The sequence below is a fragment of the Crocodylus porosus genome, unplaced genomic scaffold, assembly GCF_001723895.1.
Source record: "Crocodylus porosus isolate Cpor-Errol unplaced genomic scaffold, CroPor_comp1, whole genome shotgun sequence".
In the NCBI taxonomy this organism is placed as follows: domain Eukaryota; kingdom Metazoa; phylum Chordata; order Crocodylia; family Crocodylidae; genus Crocodylus; species Crocodylus porosus.
In genome coordinates this window covers 34,800,710-34,818,207 of record NW_017728914.1, presented here as the reverse complement: position 1 = coordinate 34,818,207, position 17,498 = coordinate 34,800,710, and the positions used below count along the sequence as shown (strand labels likewise).

Below are 17,498 nucleotides of genomic sequence, written 5' to 3'. Positions count from 1 at the left end.
TTGGAGATGTGTATATCCAGCATCATGGGAGGAGACAGTGGGAATGTATCAGCTGCTATGAGTCCTACAGGGAAGTCCAGCAGGACTCCCTCCCACCCCGGCTGCCACGAAACAGGCAGGGGCGTCTCTGCTGTAGGGCACTCTGTGAAAAGCCCTCGCTTGTGCTTCTTTGCATGGTCCCATGTCTGCCTCGCGGCCCGCCTGTGGTTTTCCTTGCTGGTTGATGGGGACATGGAGGCTTGGAAAACCCCATGCTACAATCCACAGAGCACTCCTCCCAAAGAACAGACGATAACGTCTGTCCACCCAAAGAAAAAGAGTAAATTCAATAACGAGACATTAGTCCACAGAACCTTGCTCAGTCGGCGATGTGGTCTGCTTTAACACCAAGACTTTTCAGAACTGACCAAGCACACAAGCACCGTGCCTGGGTGTGCAATCACTGTGCCCCGCACACCTAATGTGCACATGTTCGCCCACGTGAGTCACACGGGCAGGCTCTCTGAAAATTAGGCTCTGTGCAATGATTGAATTGCATCTCAGCCATTTCCCTGTTTGACGCCTGAATGTCTTGGACGTGGAATATTTCCCCTGCATTGCTGCTGAGGGAAACGGCACCATGCACTCCCCCTAGCCTGCCTGGTAGGCACACGACTCACCCCGGTCGGCATCGTAAATGTAGACGAATTTCTGCCAGCTGTAGTGCTCGATGACACTGATGAGGGCCTCCTGGAGCTCCGGGCGTAGTTGGAGAACAAACTGGTTGGACGTGTCGACAGGGAAGCTGGGCGTGATGAAGCAGACGTGGAGGGCCCCGCAGAAGGACGTGAGCATGTTGACGGTCCTCCTCTCGTAAAACCCAAAGATGGCATAAACGCCCTTGGAAAACTGTGAACAGACTGGAGGGGAGGGAAGGAGATGGTCAGGGGAGCCATGGAGAGAGAAGATTTGGTCTTTCAGCACATAACCATCCTACCCTCCATTAAATAAGGGAGCTAGGAAGTCACAGAGGCCCTGCCCTTCCATGCCGTGCCCCTGCTCTCTAGCTGTGAACTTGCCTTGGCTTGGCGTGCAAGCAAACGAGAGCTTGCCGCTCGCTTGTGGATGCTTCTTCTGCCGGGATGCTATCTGTTGCTGTGAACAATGAAAAAAACCAAACAAAACAAAAAAACCCACAAGTGTTTTAAAACCCAGTCCTGCTCAATCCCACGGGCTCAGAGGGCACGGAGCGACAGCTGCTCGCTGTTCAAGTCCCTGCCAGACGGGCGCGGAGCGGCAGAGGTGTCAGCCTGTGTGGAAGTTGCCTCCTCCTCAACCGCCCACCCCTGCCAGGGGAGGAAAAAATACCAGCGCTGCTCTCTGAGGAAGAGCACAAGGGTTGCATCTCTCACCATAAAGGCTGCTCTCACACACACTGGGGGACCGATGGCGGCACGATGGCTTGGGGCGGTACGTGTGTAAGGGAGTGCATCTGATGGGTCGGGGCTGTCCGACCTTTTCCAGCCTGAGGGATGAACGTAGCATTTCTTAAAATGCCACAGACCCACAAAAAAAATGGTATGGGGCAGGTTCTCTGCCTGGCTCTGGCCCCTTCTTCCCCGCTCGGCTTCTGAGTCAGTGAAGGAAGCAGCGAGCTGCCGTTCTGCAGGCTGAATCCTCCCACACCCTCCCCATAGCAACCAGCCTGATTCCAGCACGTCCCTTTTAAACCCACCCATTTTCAATCCAGAATCAAAATACACCTATTTCCCTTCACCTCCTGGCACAGCCACCCCCCAGGACTGCCCACAGGTGGCCGACAGCACTGAAGGAAGCAATGACCCCTTGGCCACCAGCTAGCTGGGAGCCCAAGCTCTGGATCTCCACAGTCACACTGAGCTAAGGGGAGCTCTGCTAGGGCCTGAAGAGAGTGAGGGCGATTGCTGCTATAGGATCAGCCACTATAGCAGCAGCTCCCTGCACCCACAACTACTATTACCCTTTGGCCAAGCACAGTCCTGGGCTGGGAAGCATGCTCCCTGCCACCCTCAAGAGCCGCTTTCAGCCGGGGAGGTGGGGAAACGTTGCTCTGCTCAGACCTGCCCCAACTTAGCCCACTGCATCTTTTCCACGTTACCCCTCTATAAACCCCTCATCACCAAAGGGCGCTTGTACACGGCGCGTGTTGTTTAGATACACGTCGTGAAACGGCGAGACATCACGAGACATTCTTGGGAGGAGCCACGGGCTCTACCTTTGGCTTCTTGTAGAGGATCCAACTGGCACTGATGGGCACAGTGTCACAAGGGCAGGATTCAGCCTATTAACGTTGTTTTAAGGATTGTGGACAGACCCCAATTCAACATCTGATTTGCATGTTCTGAACAGCCAGTGACCCCATTACCTTCTTGCTTCCTAGACTAGGGGTGGCAAGGGAGGGTGTGAAGCAGTGGCTGTGGCCTGGCAGTACGGTGTAGCTGGGTACTCAGGGCCAGCGCCAGGCAATCAGGCCGCTCGTTGTTTCTGATCTCGGCAGCTGCTGGTGCTGCTGTGCAGCGAGGTCCCTGTCTCAGGTCTGCAGGCTCCTCGGGAGAGCACTTAATGAGCTTGGGGGAGCTGCTGGAAAAATGCCTCGGGATTTCAGCAAGGCAGAGAGAGCAGCACACACTGTGGGTTGTACAACTCAGTCCCTGATCCAGTCAGAGTCATTTAATATCACTCCCGTTTATGACACATCCCGAGTTATTATCAATAAATCTCCAAGCCCGCGGCACTGATGGTGTCAGCATTTTCCCCGTGTCACCACTCCTGGCACTAGCATTTCCTTTCATTGTCACTCCATTCCCAAGGACTCTTGGCTGTGACATTTACACCGACCCAAGGCTCCAGGATCCCCCCCATGTGACATGAAGGATGAGAAGTTGGATGTGACATTTTGGGGTCCCCTAGCAAGCCCTTCTACACTACTTGGGAATCCCTTGATCTGCTCCTAAACTGGTAACAGCCCGCACGGCCTCTTCTGCAGACTCAGCAAGGAGCAGGCGTCTCAGCATGAGCTTCCCCGTGGCCTAGTGGGTCTTTATTCAAAGGCTTGTTCCCTTCACTGCCTGAGTTTCAAATGGGGACTGAAGGGGCAATCAAGTCACCCTCATATGGCCTGCCAGTTGTCAGACCAGATCAGACCGACTAGCTCAACACCCCTTCTCTGATAGATGCTGGCAAGGCGAGGCTCAGGGCTGAGGCCAGGACACATGTTGCCGCTATTACTGCTGGTGGGACCAGGCCCAGACACAGCCAGAAACTGGAGCTTGAGGGCTGGCCCCATGAACAGTTTGAGCCATGGTGCCGCCAGCCTAAAGAAACATCTTAGACTCTGCAAAAAGGGTTGCAACCCACACCGTGGCTGCAAAGATGGACAGCAGACGCCCCAGCAGGACTGCAACTCACCCTTTAAGCTCATAGATTTCATAGACATCAGGGCTGGAAGGGACCTCGGAAGATCATTGAGTCCAGCAGCCGCCTGAAGGGCAGGACATCAGCTGGGGTCATAGGATGCCAGCAAGATAAGCATCCAATTTGCTCTTGAAGGTGTTCAGTGTAGGCTATGAGGAGGCACATGACTTGTGAGAAGAGGCTGAGGGAAGTGGGCTGATATAGTCTGCAGAAGAGAAGACGGAGGTGGGATTTGATAGCAGCAAAGAGGATGGAGCTGGGCTGTTCTCAGTGGGGGCAGATGACAGGACAAGGAGCAATGGGCTCAAGCTGCAGCCAGGGAGGTTGAGGTTGGATATTAGGGGGAAAATAATTCGCTATGAGGGTGGTGAAGCACTGGAACAGGTTCCCCAGAGAGGCGGTGGAGTCTGCATCCTTGGAGGCTGTTAAGACCTGACTAGGCAAAGCCTTGGCTGGGATGATGGAGTTGGGGCTGGTCCTGCTTGGAGCAGGGGGCTGGACTAGATGCGACGCCCTGAGGTCCCTTCCACCCTCCTTTTCTACGAGTCTATGTTGTACTTAAGCAACAAAGCTACAAAGACTGGAAGGAATCACAGCTCCTGCCTCCCCAGAAGCTGATGGATGGAGCCAAGAGGTCTGGGTCTAGCATGAAGCAAGGAGTTCTCCATTCTTGGAGGGATTTGGCTTGAAATTTGAGAGCCATGCAAAGAACAGGAGTGCTCAAGGCACATGAGGGACGTGAGGCCAAGAGAGCATAAGGGCCACAATTTCAGAACTGAGCTCCTTTAACCGCCTGAACAAAAGGGCCAGATGTTCAGCAGACCCCGAGACGCTGGCAGCTGAGCTGTTGCAAATGAGAGCAGAGCGCTTTTGAAAACCTGATTGCTTATGTATTGCCCAAAAACCACACCAGAAAATCTGTAGCCCCCCTAGAAACTTGGACCTTGTCATTCCCAAATCTAGTAGCTCAAGTGTGAGAACACCCAGCCTTTTGCTGCGGTTCCCGGGAACGATGACATCCTACACACCTTTGCATTGATAGGAGCTGAAGAAGACAGTGTCCCCCAGTAAGGGACTGACACATTTTGACAGGAAAGTCATGGATGTGGGTGGATATATGCTTCAAATCATTTCCGTGAGGCTGGATCGCAGGTTCTAATGAACGGAGGTATCCGCTTTCACATGCCGCGAAATCAGAATCGGATCCCCGGGGAAACGGCCGTCAGACTCGCTGCCTGATTGAAGTGACATTCTTGGTTTAGTGCAACAGATCATCTCCAATTAATAATCCAGGCAATGAGTGTAGCTATTTTTTTTTTTTTTTTTTTACCAGACCGTGATTTCACTGGATCTGATAATTACTCTTATTTTATTTGGATTCTTTTTCTCCCCACTCTTGTGGCTTGCTCACGTACTTTCAGCACTCCTACACTGTTCTGAGATACTCCAGTTCCACCATTTGAAACAGATTGCACCGCAGAGGACTGAAAGAACTAACCGTCCTTATTGTTAGTAACTTTTGGAAAAGAACCTCGTTCGCATTATGTGCCCAGGCTAACAGAAACCGCTGCTAGCACAGATGATTTGGGGACAAGATGGGCTGACGGGTATCCGTGTCGGAACGACACGAGAATTTCCGAGTCAATTAATTTGGAAAAGTTATCGTTAATAGTTAAGAGCCTCAGTCACCTTTTCAGCAATAATCCTTCTTGGTTAACTAAACTGAGCGATACAAAGACAGCCACTGCAAAATTGTTCCAGTCCCAGAACCAGCACGGAAGAATTAAAACCGGAGAAAGAAGATAAATACTTTGTTTACTGCAATAAGGATATGGGACTTTTTTTGTTTTTCAATGGCTTGCATTTCTTTTTACTGACACTAGGATACGGTTACGAATCCAGACAAGGCTGTCCAAGAGAAATGGGTATTTGCAAACCATCAAAAATGCGTGTCGTCTTTTAAAATGCTCACCCACAAATATTAACAGCTGCACGTGATTTTTGCTTCCTGAAAAAAATTACAAATGGTGTAATTAAATCAGAATAAATGAGTCCAAGAAGATCCATTTGTCCGGTTAGATGGCTAGTGACAGTCCCAAACTTCACACGACTGCTGCTAACCAGATGCTGAAGACTCGGATCTACAGGGCTGGCACTTCTTCCGCAAATCAGCCTGGCATTGAAGCCAGCAGATCAGTCTCTGATATACAGCAAGTGTTTTCAATTATGGTTGGAGATGCAGAGCAGTTAATGGCATGGCTGGCTCCAAGGCCAACGTGGCTGATTGCTGTTCAATAACGATAGCAGCTAGCATTACTGTCACCCTCTCCAGTGGCCTACATTAATGCAGGGTGAGACAACCTGCCGTTGCTCCCACACACTGTTTTCACGGCCTACATGGGACTTCTCCGAGCACTCTCATTTAGCAAGTTGGCTGGGATTTCAGAGGAGTAGGGTATCCTGGCACCACGCTATCCAGGTCCTTTGGGCACCATCTCCTGCTGCAGCATTGTGGGAGGCCCAGAACATGGTCCCAGAGAGATAATTTGGGAGCATGGCAGAAGTGGAAGGAAATTCTTCATTGGCACTTAGTTACCTGGTGGAAAAAAAAAAGCTGTCGCGTGGCCAGGCTCAGCTTGCAGCTGTTATAACCATCCCAGACCAGTTACCTAAGCAAAGCTAGATGACACCAGGACTCACTTGGAGATACTGGGTCATGAGTTAAGGAACAGCTGGTGCTGGTATCGTGGTGCCAGAAGAGGAGGCTTGCGCTCCCACTCCCAGAGAGAGCGTACTTATCACGGCAGCTGGTGAGCAAATGGCAGGGAGATGCTTTTAATTGTATGGGGAAAGAGATGGCACTAAAAAGGGTTGTCAGATGCCTTGTTATCCTTCCTAGGTTCCCGCACTCCTATCTGGCTGTATTTTAGCTGCCATCCTGCGGAGGCAACAGACGTTTTGCAAATACTTTGGCTGGGAACCATCCTGAGGACAGCGTGCCGGCTTCAATTTGCTGGTGCTCCTCCTTAAAAACATATATTCAAAAATTCTTCTCTCTCTTCCCATAGTGTCTTCCTCCCAAGTTCATTTGACAGAAAGATCCCCAAGGTCAGTTATTTAAACCTGAAGGGGTTAGGACAAAAAAAAAAAAGTCACCATGCTGAAAGCATGCGGAGGATGTCACTCTTTCGCTGACATCTGTCAGGAAGCTGAAGGCACTTTGTATCTGGGGACCTTAGCAGAGGGCAGTGAAGTAACACAGGGACCCTGCTTCCCAATTTAAACTGCACATTTTCACTGCAGGGGAGAAAGGTGGTGAAGAAATTCAGAATAGCTAACAAGTTCTGCAACACGCTGGTCTATAAATCCCAATCAGATAGGTTGCAGGGGCAGTGCAGGGAGGAGATACCGTGATCCCAGAAGGATACTGGGAAGGTGGGGAGGATCTGGTGGGAATCAGGGAGCAGGACTCTGCGGAAGGAGTTGGAGAAGACGCCGTGCAAGAATCTTATCAGCAGTTCCCAGTTGCATTTGCTTTAAAATGGTGGCACCCTTTGAGGCCAAAACCATTCCTGCATTTCCTGTATTACATGTCATATGAAACTTGGAAACTTGGGTTAGACAAAAGGACTTGGAGTTCTCAGGGGTCTGCCAAGGGAAAACCGAGGCGCTGCCAATGCCTCTGCAATGGCACAGAAGGGATCGGGCGAGATACTGCTCCCAGCACACGACCTGTGCCCTAGGTTGCAAAGAAAAGCAAAATCCTACGAGATCTCTGCTCGGTTAATCTTTCCCAACTCCAAATCTCATGATCAGTTTAGCTAGACACGCCAACTGAGGATCTGAGAGAGGGCTTTCTGAGCCACCCGAGGCCCATGGTCACCGCCTTCGGTGTCCAAGATGATTCGGGGGGAGGGAAGGAGGGGAAGCAAACCCAGAACACATCTGGCCATTTATGCATCATATGACCAGATGGAAGAGATTTGGTTGCGGCCATTGTCCTCATGTGGGACCGCAACTGTAAGTTGAGGGCAATGCCGAGATTCAAAACCAGTGGGACTTACAGATCATAAGGATCAGGAGGGATTACCGTAACCCTTCCCCAGTTCTGGGATAGTCTCCAATGATCCAAAATGCAAACTTCACCTGCATATTATAACTTCATTTGCAAGGCATGAAAAAAAAATACAGCGCCTCATTACTGCACCACAACACTTCCTTCACCTCCGCCAAGGCACCGAAACAAAGCACAGCCCTCCAAATCCGAACTCAGGGCAACCCAACCCCCTGTCCCCAGGGGCGTCGAGGAGCTACTCCAGAGGCTTTGCTCCGTCGCGCCGTGTATACGTGCGCGTGCACGCGTGCTTAAGACCAAGTGGGTGTACGAGTCACTTATTTTTAGCCGTCTCTCCCTGAGGCACCCCTCACACAGTGATGGAGAGCCTGACATCAGGTCGGAGGAGCCTGTGGAAGGTCGACGAAAGGGTGCTGTGTCCGTTCGGATTAGGAACAACTCAGCTTGCCTCACAAACATTTGTCCTCGCGGTTCTCCGGCATGGCTGAAGTGCCACAACTCATCTCTTCACCACGTCCTAACGACAGCGGATGCCCACAGATTTCTCTAGCAACCCCCCCACCGCTACACATTTTCCATATCCCCCCTTGCATTTGACATATCTGTGTCGCCAAAGCTAGATATTATCAGTCTATTTGATCAACTGCAAATCAGCCCGCTATTAGGCCACAAGACAGATTATTTTCTAGTTTAAAAAGCATTTATAAAGGCACAAGGGCCTGGTTTTCTTTCATCATTTTTTTTTCCTGTGCTACTTATACTAATCTCAGAGAAGCTCGACACCAAAATCAATTTCCAAATCAAGGTGTTTTTTCCCCCTCCGTCACTTAAGAACGCCGGCTTATTATCCTACGGCTTCTCGAGAAGGTTTGTGCTGCAGGCGCTCTGTTTCCTTTGTTGTTAGTTAAGAAAGAATCAAAGCATTAAAAAAAATAAAATAAACCCCCTAGATATAACAATAAAGAAATGATGTGGATTTTTTGTTTTTTTTGTTTTTTTTGTTTTTTTTTACAAAAAACGACCTAATAGAGACATAGATACTTGAATTTGGGGACTGGCTGGCAACTGTGGTCCTACTGAGCTAAAGTCAGTTCAAAATGTGTTATACCTGCTGAGTATCAGGGGCCAAAAACAGTACTAGAATTGATCTTCTTGCCATCAGAAATCAATATAATGGAAACAGGTCTTTCCTGGGCATTTTCAGAGGTTCAAGTGTCCTTTTGATTTAGATTCAGGATGCCTCTTACAATTCACTGGTGCAAATTTGGGTACAGGAAACCGCAGTTTGACTTCTTTATCAGGCCATTAAAAACTTCCATGACATAGTCCCTGCTTTTGAATCCCTTTTTAGCTTCGGTATGAAACTTGGTGCTGTTTATTGTGATCCTGCAAAGGGGAACCCATGGGGGGGCACCCACACTTGAAATGTCCTCTGGCTGAAAAATGCAGAAGAGAAAGGCCGACTCTCTGCAATGCCTGGAGAAGGGCGTTTGTGCCCGAAAGTTTGCAAAGAACAATTTTTCCAACTACCTAGTTGGCCTAATAAAAGATATCACATTTACCCAAAGAACCTTGTCTGTAGAAGAGAAAGAAGGTTTTCACCCGTATTTTATCAAGCTTTTGTCCGATTTTTTTGACTCATTAAAGCTTGGGGTTTTTTTTTTAAAGAGACTACACCTTGAAACAATTAAAGAGATCTTGTCACCAGTCTAACTATTTATCAATGGTATATATATTAATTTCCTCCATGAGTTAATCTGCCTCGCTGGGAAGAACACCACTCTTCCATCACCAGAGACCCCGAGTTCTCTGTAACAAGGGGAAAAAAGGAAAATGATTGAAGTTGATTGAGTGCAACCCAGGTACCAGTTGCAAAGAGCTGCATCAGGGTGAACTTGCTGGCAAGTGCTACGTGCTTATGAAGCATGCTTTATATCAGAAAGATCTCATCCTGCTGTCCGCTCCCCGACAGCTCCAATGTGCGTCAGGGCTGCAGGTCTCGGGATCAGGGGGTTGTAAACAGGTCCCCCTCCATCATCCCTGGTAGCACCTGAACTGGGCTTGGATCTAGTTGCAAGTCAACCCTTGAGCTCCACAACCATCAATGAACGAACCCTTTGCAACACCAGTGAGAAGTAGCTACCTAATAATGTTCCCCTTTTAAGAAAAGAAAAGAGATGTTGAGGTTCTTGCCCCAGGTGAGCACCCCAGCAAGGACACCCGGCTCTGGGACAGATATTGCATAAACCAGTTTGACCCAAATCGGTGATACTACATTCAACCAGATTTAAATCTCAAACCATTTTCAAACTGGTTTATGTGCATTGAAAGTCTCTTCTGTTACAGGTTTACACCAGCTTCTGATCACTTATCCCGGTTTGTGTGTAATGTCCGTCCCTAGCCCTGATCCTCAGTCCTCTTCTCTGCCAGCTAGGCTGTATTTTCTAACAAATACAACGGGCAGCGCAGTAGAAAGCCACCACCGACTACTCACAGCTTCTTTTGCAGGCTACCAACCTGGATGTCACCTGGAGTAATGCACCGGAAAACAGGACTTGGTGGGGGAAAGGTGTCTGCCGTGGTTAGACAGCTCAGTCCAAGGGGGAAGGTTTGGCGAAGAAGACTTTTGTGGTTAAGGGAAAGCGGGGTCTGTTCAAACTCTGCCTTGGGCTTGCTGTGCAGATTGTTTAATCCCGCAGCGCCTCACATCCCCAGCCGGGGGGCAGGAGGGAGGGGAAACCCCGCTTTTCTCCATGTTAGTCTGCTGAGATTGCAGGTTCTGGGGGCAGGGATGGTCTCTTCTCGTACCTTGGGGAAGTGCCCAGACTAATGGGACCCCAAGCTCAATTTGGGCCTTCACACATTACCATCCACTGTGCAAATAGTGCGAAGGAAGGTTTTGTTGGCAATGCTTAGGTTTGTCCTTTGAATGCTGAATGAAAAACCTTTTAAGCAAGGAGTCACTCTTGCCTAGTGCCTCTAATCTCTCCATCAGGCCCCATTTTCAGAGCCATTCCTCTCTCTTCCCATTCTTGCCTTCACACCTTTTTAAAACTGAGACTTTGAAAGGCTTCTCTCTTCCCATCTGCTAAACAGCCTCATTTCTGGGATATAAACAGGCTGTCAAATCGCTGTGAGCACAGAGAGTTTGCAGTAACAGCCTGTGAAATCCATTCATGGCATGGGATGTGGTTTAAAAAAAATCTTATTTACTCTATGCAATGCGTAGTTTTACAATCCCTCCAACCTATCTCCTCCTTCAGTGAAAAAATCAGTTTCTGTGGCTTCCGAGTTCTTCACACTTGAAGTCTTCAGAAGCCGAGGCATAAATATTAAAGAGAGATTATTACTACTGAGGAAAATGATGCCCGTCTTATAAAATGAGATGAGAAATGCAGGCAGAACGAATTCTCCTACCATTGCTCCAAAAGCTGTTATGTTCCTTATTGGTCCACCCTTAGTTAGCACCATATGCTGATAAAAATGAACTATAGTCTGTCAATATGTTGTGCTTGGGATGCATTAGAAACAGTAGGGTGGTGGTGGGGAAGAGATCATTTCATGAAATCACTGCATATTAATATAATAGACAGCATATTTGCAATTGCTAGGTGAGCCTAGCGTGAAGTCCAAGCTATAACAACTGAATGAATAAATAAAGGCATTTGTGCAAGGGTGCGGTGGGGGGGATAGCAAAAGTCAAATATGTCAAGTAAGATAGCACCCAATTTAAATGAAATGCATGTTGTCATCAGCGGCTTCTTTTCTTTCCCTGATGCATCAGAGCTGTTTGCAGTAGTTTTGCCAGACATGAAAGTCTGCAGCTGTTTTCAGTGCAAGCTTCCCTTTTTTCGATGAAGATTTTCTAAGTGGCTCTTGTGGAGCCTGTTAAAGGAGGCCATGGGAAAGCTGATTCCTGGGCTTGCTCTGCCTGTCCTAGGAAAAGCTACTCCATGGCCAAATAGTTTTCAACCATCAGTCAGTCTGCGTGACTCTGACCCTAAAATATTCCACTTATACCTATGTGTCCCACGGCGGAGTTACATGTGCACCCAGTTCCCCAGCTTTGCGTGGGCCCGTGCTTTGCAGACCTGTTACCCCATCAGTCAAATCTGTTGCCCCACTCTCAGCCCCAGGTCCCTTCCAGAAGCCCTGAGCCTCACGCTCCTGCCTCTCATGGAGAAAATGTGTTTTGGATTATTTCCCCCCAGCTATTAATTGTTTTGGGGTTGCAAACTTAGACTCTTTCCTGCTGGCAGTCTCTGGGCCCTTGGTCATCTCTCTTCGCTCATATTGATGTTTGCAGCAGGTTCTCCTGCCTGCTGTTTCCTCTCTTTTCCAGCTCTTTAATAAATACACTAATCAAGACTGCCTTTAATTGCCTGCATCAGATGCCTCCCCTTCACCCCTGAGCTGCAATTCCTTTGGTCTGTTTATTTTCATTACTCTCTGTTTGGGTTTTTTTGTTTGCCAGTTCTTGAGCCTTATTATATCATTTGTACCTAAATCACTTGGCTCTTCTTATTCACTACAACCCTTGATCTTGTGCAGGGAACAGATCCCCATTGAACTCACAATTGGGAACTTAAACATTAGGCCTAATTTTGCAACCAACAGGAAAGCAAGGGACAAACAAGCACTCAATGTATTGGCTTCCATACATATTCTGAAAACTGATTCCTGCCAGACCTACACAGTATATGGGAGGGTTATCAGTGCATTTGATGGCCAAAATGATACTTGAGGAGTTACTGAATGGGATTACTACACCTAGCAGCCTCAAGGATTTAAGAGCTCACTTCTAGTCCTCTGTCTACTATGCTTTGTGCTTAGTTTGGGGTCCTGGACAACTTGTTCTTGGGTCTAGCTGGAAATTAAGTGGGTTCCCTCTGTTACAAGTTCATTTCCTGTTCTCTTCCCAATGCAATCTGGAGCGAACACTGCGATTGCAGAGGTTTTGCTGTCTGCACATACAGCAAACATCAAGCTGCAACATGGTCCCCAGTAAAGTGCGTTTGACCCATTAGGAGTTTTGCATTACATAGTGTCATTTGGGTAATGGTAGACACAAGCCCCGCTCCCCTGAGCATTTAGTAGCAGATATCAGTTGAAGACTTAGTTTTGCCTTCCCTCTGTGGCTGCAGCTCTACTTTAGAGGTAAAAATATTTTCTTTCCCCTTGGCTTCCCCCTTTCACTAATGTAAGTTTTGGGATTATAGAACCTAAATCCTGCTAATGAGTTAACAGAACCAGTGAAGTCTTTAAGGCATACCAGACAAAATACTACAAACTAGCTTGCTCTCCTTTCCCTATATAACTACAGGCATAAACCCAGACCCCTAACAATGAACACTTCCCCCTTCCTACTCATTGAGCAAAACTAGGCAAACATTTCTGCTGCAGCCAGGCTGTTATATAGCCCACAAAGGTTTCCCACAAGCCTTTGCACTGGGAGAGTCCTCCTTTTCCCTAACACTTCCCATCTGCCCAGCTGTAGGCAATGTCTTGTTGGGTTCAGCCCTCCTTCTGCAGTGCCTTGCACCAAATACAATCATTCACACCTGATTTAAGTGAGTCTTAAGTGCTGCTGAATGGGAAAGGACCGTAGCTCCCTGATGTACAGCTATAAGGCACTGTACATAGTTCAGCTTAAGGAAGGCTTTAACATGTGCTTTGAGGAGCCTGCTATGAATAAGAAAGAAACCTCTTTAAACCTTTCTTCAAAGGGAAACTCTGTTCAGCTAAAATACCTAGGAGAGGTTTGTGGTATCTATTCCTCCTGATTAGATAAAAAATAGACCCATCCTGCTATTTCTGTTTCTGCACCCCTAACTCGGGGATGACTGTATAGCCTGCCTTCGCTTAGCTTTAGGCTGTCAGGCTGTGAACATTAAGGTTTCCTTTTCTGCATGTGTTCATTCTGGGTGTGTCTACACATTCAATTAATGTGCTTTAGGTAATGCGCATTAAATCTAGTGCCTCCATTGTGAGGCATTCGAAAAATGTGTGCTAGCCTATTTTAATGTGCATTAGCAAAAGAGCATTTTTGTGACAACTGAATGCACATTAAAGTAAATGTGTAGATGCACCCTCTGTGACTAGTGCATTAGCCCCTGGCCTAGATGGTCTCAGCTGCTGTTGCAATAACACATAAATATTAGACAACAATAAATGCATCCCTTCCAAACAGACTCCTCTAAGCTCAAGAATTACCTTTTTCCAGCGGAGAAGAAGGAGGCTATGACTGCTTAAGCATGGACTGGCAAGTGAAGGATAAGGAAAGGCCTGAGTTCTGAGTCAGGGGGATTTTCTTCACTGTCTGATCTCATTTGTAATGATGATGGAAATGATCTGTCTCCCACGTGCCATGCCTTTAAATGTCTAGGAGCCGGCTCTTGGCAGTGGTAGCCCCAGTTTGGTGAGGCAGCATGCTGCAGTGGGTGAGAGATGACGTGTGCACTTACATCCTCAGGGAGGGTTTGCTTTCTGCCCTTCCTTCCGTTGTTCTCCAGCATTCAAAAGAAAAGGCAGTCAAGCTAAAAACACAGGGCTCCTGTGATGGGACAGCACAGCTGAACTCCTCTGGCTATGAACAAGCAGGGGCAATGCTGAGAAGCATCATCCTACTGGCACTAGATCTAGCAAAGGATGGAGAAACTCCCATCTATTCAAGACGAGCACCTCCTTTCAGAGGATCTCCTCTCCTTTCCCCAAGCCAAGGCATTGCTGTGCCGCTCCAAGTAGGAAGGGCTCTTTAAACTCAGGTCTGGGGTTTTTTCTGCGTGCATTATTTCCCATGCAAATGATAAGGGCTGTCTATCACATATGTTGCTGTATGCTGTGTTGCATCCATTGCTGTAATGAAGCCACTAGAGTGTCTTGGTAGAAAACTGGCGGTGGTTTCAAACACAGCACTATCTATTTGAACGGTGTTTAAGAGTTAAACAAATGTGCCTGGAAATGGGGCGGGCCCTCTGTCCAGCACTTAACCCCTTTGTGCCTGGGCTTTGTAGCATCGGGTCTGGGAAAGCATATGCTGCTCTAGTCCCTTGGTAATACAGTGGGTGCCGTTAGGGATTGACTCTTGTGATTTCCAAACACGCTCCCTTTTGTGGGTTTAAGCACGTTCCTTGGTGACACTGTTACAGTTGTTTGTTGAAGGGCTTGTTTCTGCTGCAGCCAGGCTGTTATATAGCCCACAAGGGTTTGCAAGCCTTTGCACGAGGACGGTCCTCCCTGTCACGTTCATGCACGCTCCATTGTGTTCCTTGCTTTCTTCAGGCCTGTTTGTCAGGAGTAATATTATGGTTTCTTCCCTCTCATTTGAACAGCTTTAATCCTTGCCTGCCTCATGAGTGCAATAAATGCTAGCTGGTAGATTTTTATTTCTTCCATCAGCAGGCTTCAAGGCATCTGAGTGCCAGGTGAACGCACGTACACGCACACGCACACCTTTTTCAACACCGTGGGCGACTGTGTTGTCTAGAGAGTGGAACTGCAGAGCTGTGACAGATGGCTAGTGGTGGACCTTAGCTTTGTCATTTTTTATTTTTTGGATTTCTGTGCAGCTTTTGTACAAATAACTGGCAGTGGGCGTACAAGCAAACCATGTACAAGACGTGCCCCTCACAAACGGTGCCTGATGCAGCTTCTGCCGAGTGGAAATGCAGATTAAACTTGAAGCCTCCATGTGAGCTTGAGCAAATGTGCCAAAGGAGAAACAGCCCAAATGGATTGTGAAAGGGAGAGGGGCTCCGATGGAAAACGAGCCGCAGTGACTACGGTTTCTAAATCTTCTCTTTGAGGCATTGGCTCATGGAGGGCAAGCAGGAATCTCGTGGCCTCAAATGGTTTGCTGCAGTCAGAGAAATGGAGCAAAATGCAAGCCCCGCACTCCAATTCAAAGGAGGACTTGAATCTGTCTTGAGTAAATAAGAACAGATTGAAGTGCAGTGTTGTTTGATAAAATGCTGGACAAAGACTCTTCCAACCAGAGAACCCCAAGCCTGCAATAGGAACCAGGCAGGTCACTTCTTCTATCCTAATGGGATGCCACTAAAGAAGTCATTGGGGCCCCACATAGGTAGAAGGATCAAAGAGAGCAGGGTATGTTGCTGAGCGTTTTGCACAAGGTAGGGTACTCTCATAGGTGGAGAACGCAGTTTACCCAAGGGTGCTGGAAGCCTTGTTCCTATTAACATTAGTGAGAACTGGACAACCAGCTGGGCTAAGCAGCTCTGCAATCTCAGGCCCAGACCGTTCCCGATTCGGCACTCCAGATCTGGGGACCTGGTACTTATTGGATGTTTCTTCTATAAAGAATGAAAATCCTCTCTCCCATCATACAGGATACTTCTTCTGCTGGGAGATAGCTACTTCCCATCTCAAACAGAAGGGGTGCTTAACCAAATACCTGCAGATTTAGGCTTGGGTATTAACTACGTTGCCCTTGCAAGTTTGCTAAATAGGAGGAGGTCCTGCTAAATAGGATAGATAGGGCGAGTATTTGTAAAGAAGAGTCTTGGGAGGGTTTCTGATGCAGAAAAAAAATACTGCAGAATGGAAAAAGTTTGTGAGCCCCTGACTCCAGGACAAGGGATGGGTGTCAGTCCCAGTCCTTAGCAGGCAACAGGATTTGGCACCTGCTTCCCACGTTAACTACAGTGGGCATTACTCGCTGCTCATTAATATGGTATTATTATTATTATTATTATGGTGTCACCTTCTTCCTATTTTCCATTCTGGAAGAGTTTCTAAGCTTCCGAAGAAACAATCTCTAGTGAGCTACAGAGAGCAAGGGGATTATGTAAAACACGCTGCATCAATCAATGCAAACTGCGAGGAGACACAACAGAAAGCAGGGACAGAAGTTGTTAAAGCTGGGGTCATACGCTACTCGGGAGTGGTAACACCATCCATGCGGATGCCGTTTCTGTCATCAAGAGCCGCTTAATGGAAATCAAGTAGATGCATGATGTTATTTAGACAGGTAGTGCAAAAACCCACCACGCTTAATAGAAACTTTTGGTAGTTTCTATTAAAACGCCCCACATTCAGACAGAAAAGTAGCAGTAGCAGTAACCTGGAGAATGCTAATTTGTTCCACTTTTCTCAAGCATGAGAAGGACTTCTTTGCCACCCACCAGGTCTTGTGAAGCTTTCTTCTTGATGTTGCAGGGAGATGAATCAGATGAAATAAAAGCGCCAGTGACATGGAAGAGAGCAGGAGTCTCTGGGCCCAGAAAGTTCTGGCTGAACCGTGGGGCAGCTTCCGGTTTTCAAGGGGGAATAGAAATGTTCCTTGGATTTTGCAAAAGTTCGTGCAGGGCAGAGCTGCTCTCAGCCTTGCCAAACTTCACACGTCAGGTGTTAGATTTTCTGGTTTCAGCAAGGGAAGCTTGTGAAACTGCACCGCATAAATATTTCAGGTGTTTAAATCCCATTGCAGACATAGTGTATGTGCACACAGACAAACACATACGGTGCATCCAAAATGTAGGTGTGTATATATCTATCTGTGCACTGCTTGATCTGATGGCTAGACGTGCACCCCAGAGAGATGAAGTCTGGAAGGGCCAGCTATACCTGCTGCCACGCATAGACACAACGCTTGAGCCGAGAAAGAATGGAGCAAAGGAAAGTGGCCTTGTGGTGGAGACTTCCTTCTTTCTATCAGTGATCTCTGTGCATTTTGGACCTGATAGATCCATTTGAATTCCCTTCCCAGGGTCAGTCTTTTGGTTGTCAGGCCTTGAGGTGATAGAGAAAGAGCCACAATAATGGTCACTAAACACTTGAGCATGAACACTCCCTTGTCCTTGATGGGTAGTTATATCCAAAGAGACTGAAGATCCAATTTTCAAATGTGTCTAGGTGACTTGGGAGCCCAAGTGCCATTTTTCAGAAGTCACCCAGGAAACTTAGACCTGCTCACGACGGAGGCATCAGGGACACTAGAAAACCCTACCTAGCACTTACCCACGGCTAAAAT

The 17,498-nt window shown here is 47.8% G+C and overlaps 1 protein-coding gene across 3 annotated transcripts in view; it reads right to left on the bottom strand.

Annotated features, from left to right (window-relative positions):
- Nucleotides 1-17,498, bottom strand: part of GRIA1 (glutamate ionotropic receptor AMPA type subunit 1) — a 141,012-nt gene that overhangs the window by 65,981 nt on the left and 57,533 nt on the right. For all 3 annotated transcript variants that reach the window (XM_019535263.1, XM_019535262.1, XM_019535261.1), the window contains exon 3: nt 660-899. In XM_019535263.1, coding sequence (XP_019390808.1) covers nt 660-899 — 240 coding nt within the window. The remainder of the gene's footprint in view (nt 1-659; nt 900-17,498) is intronic.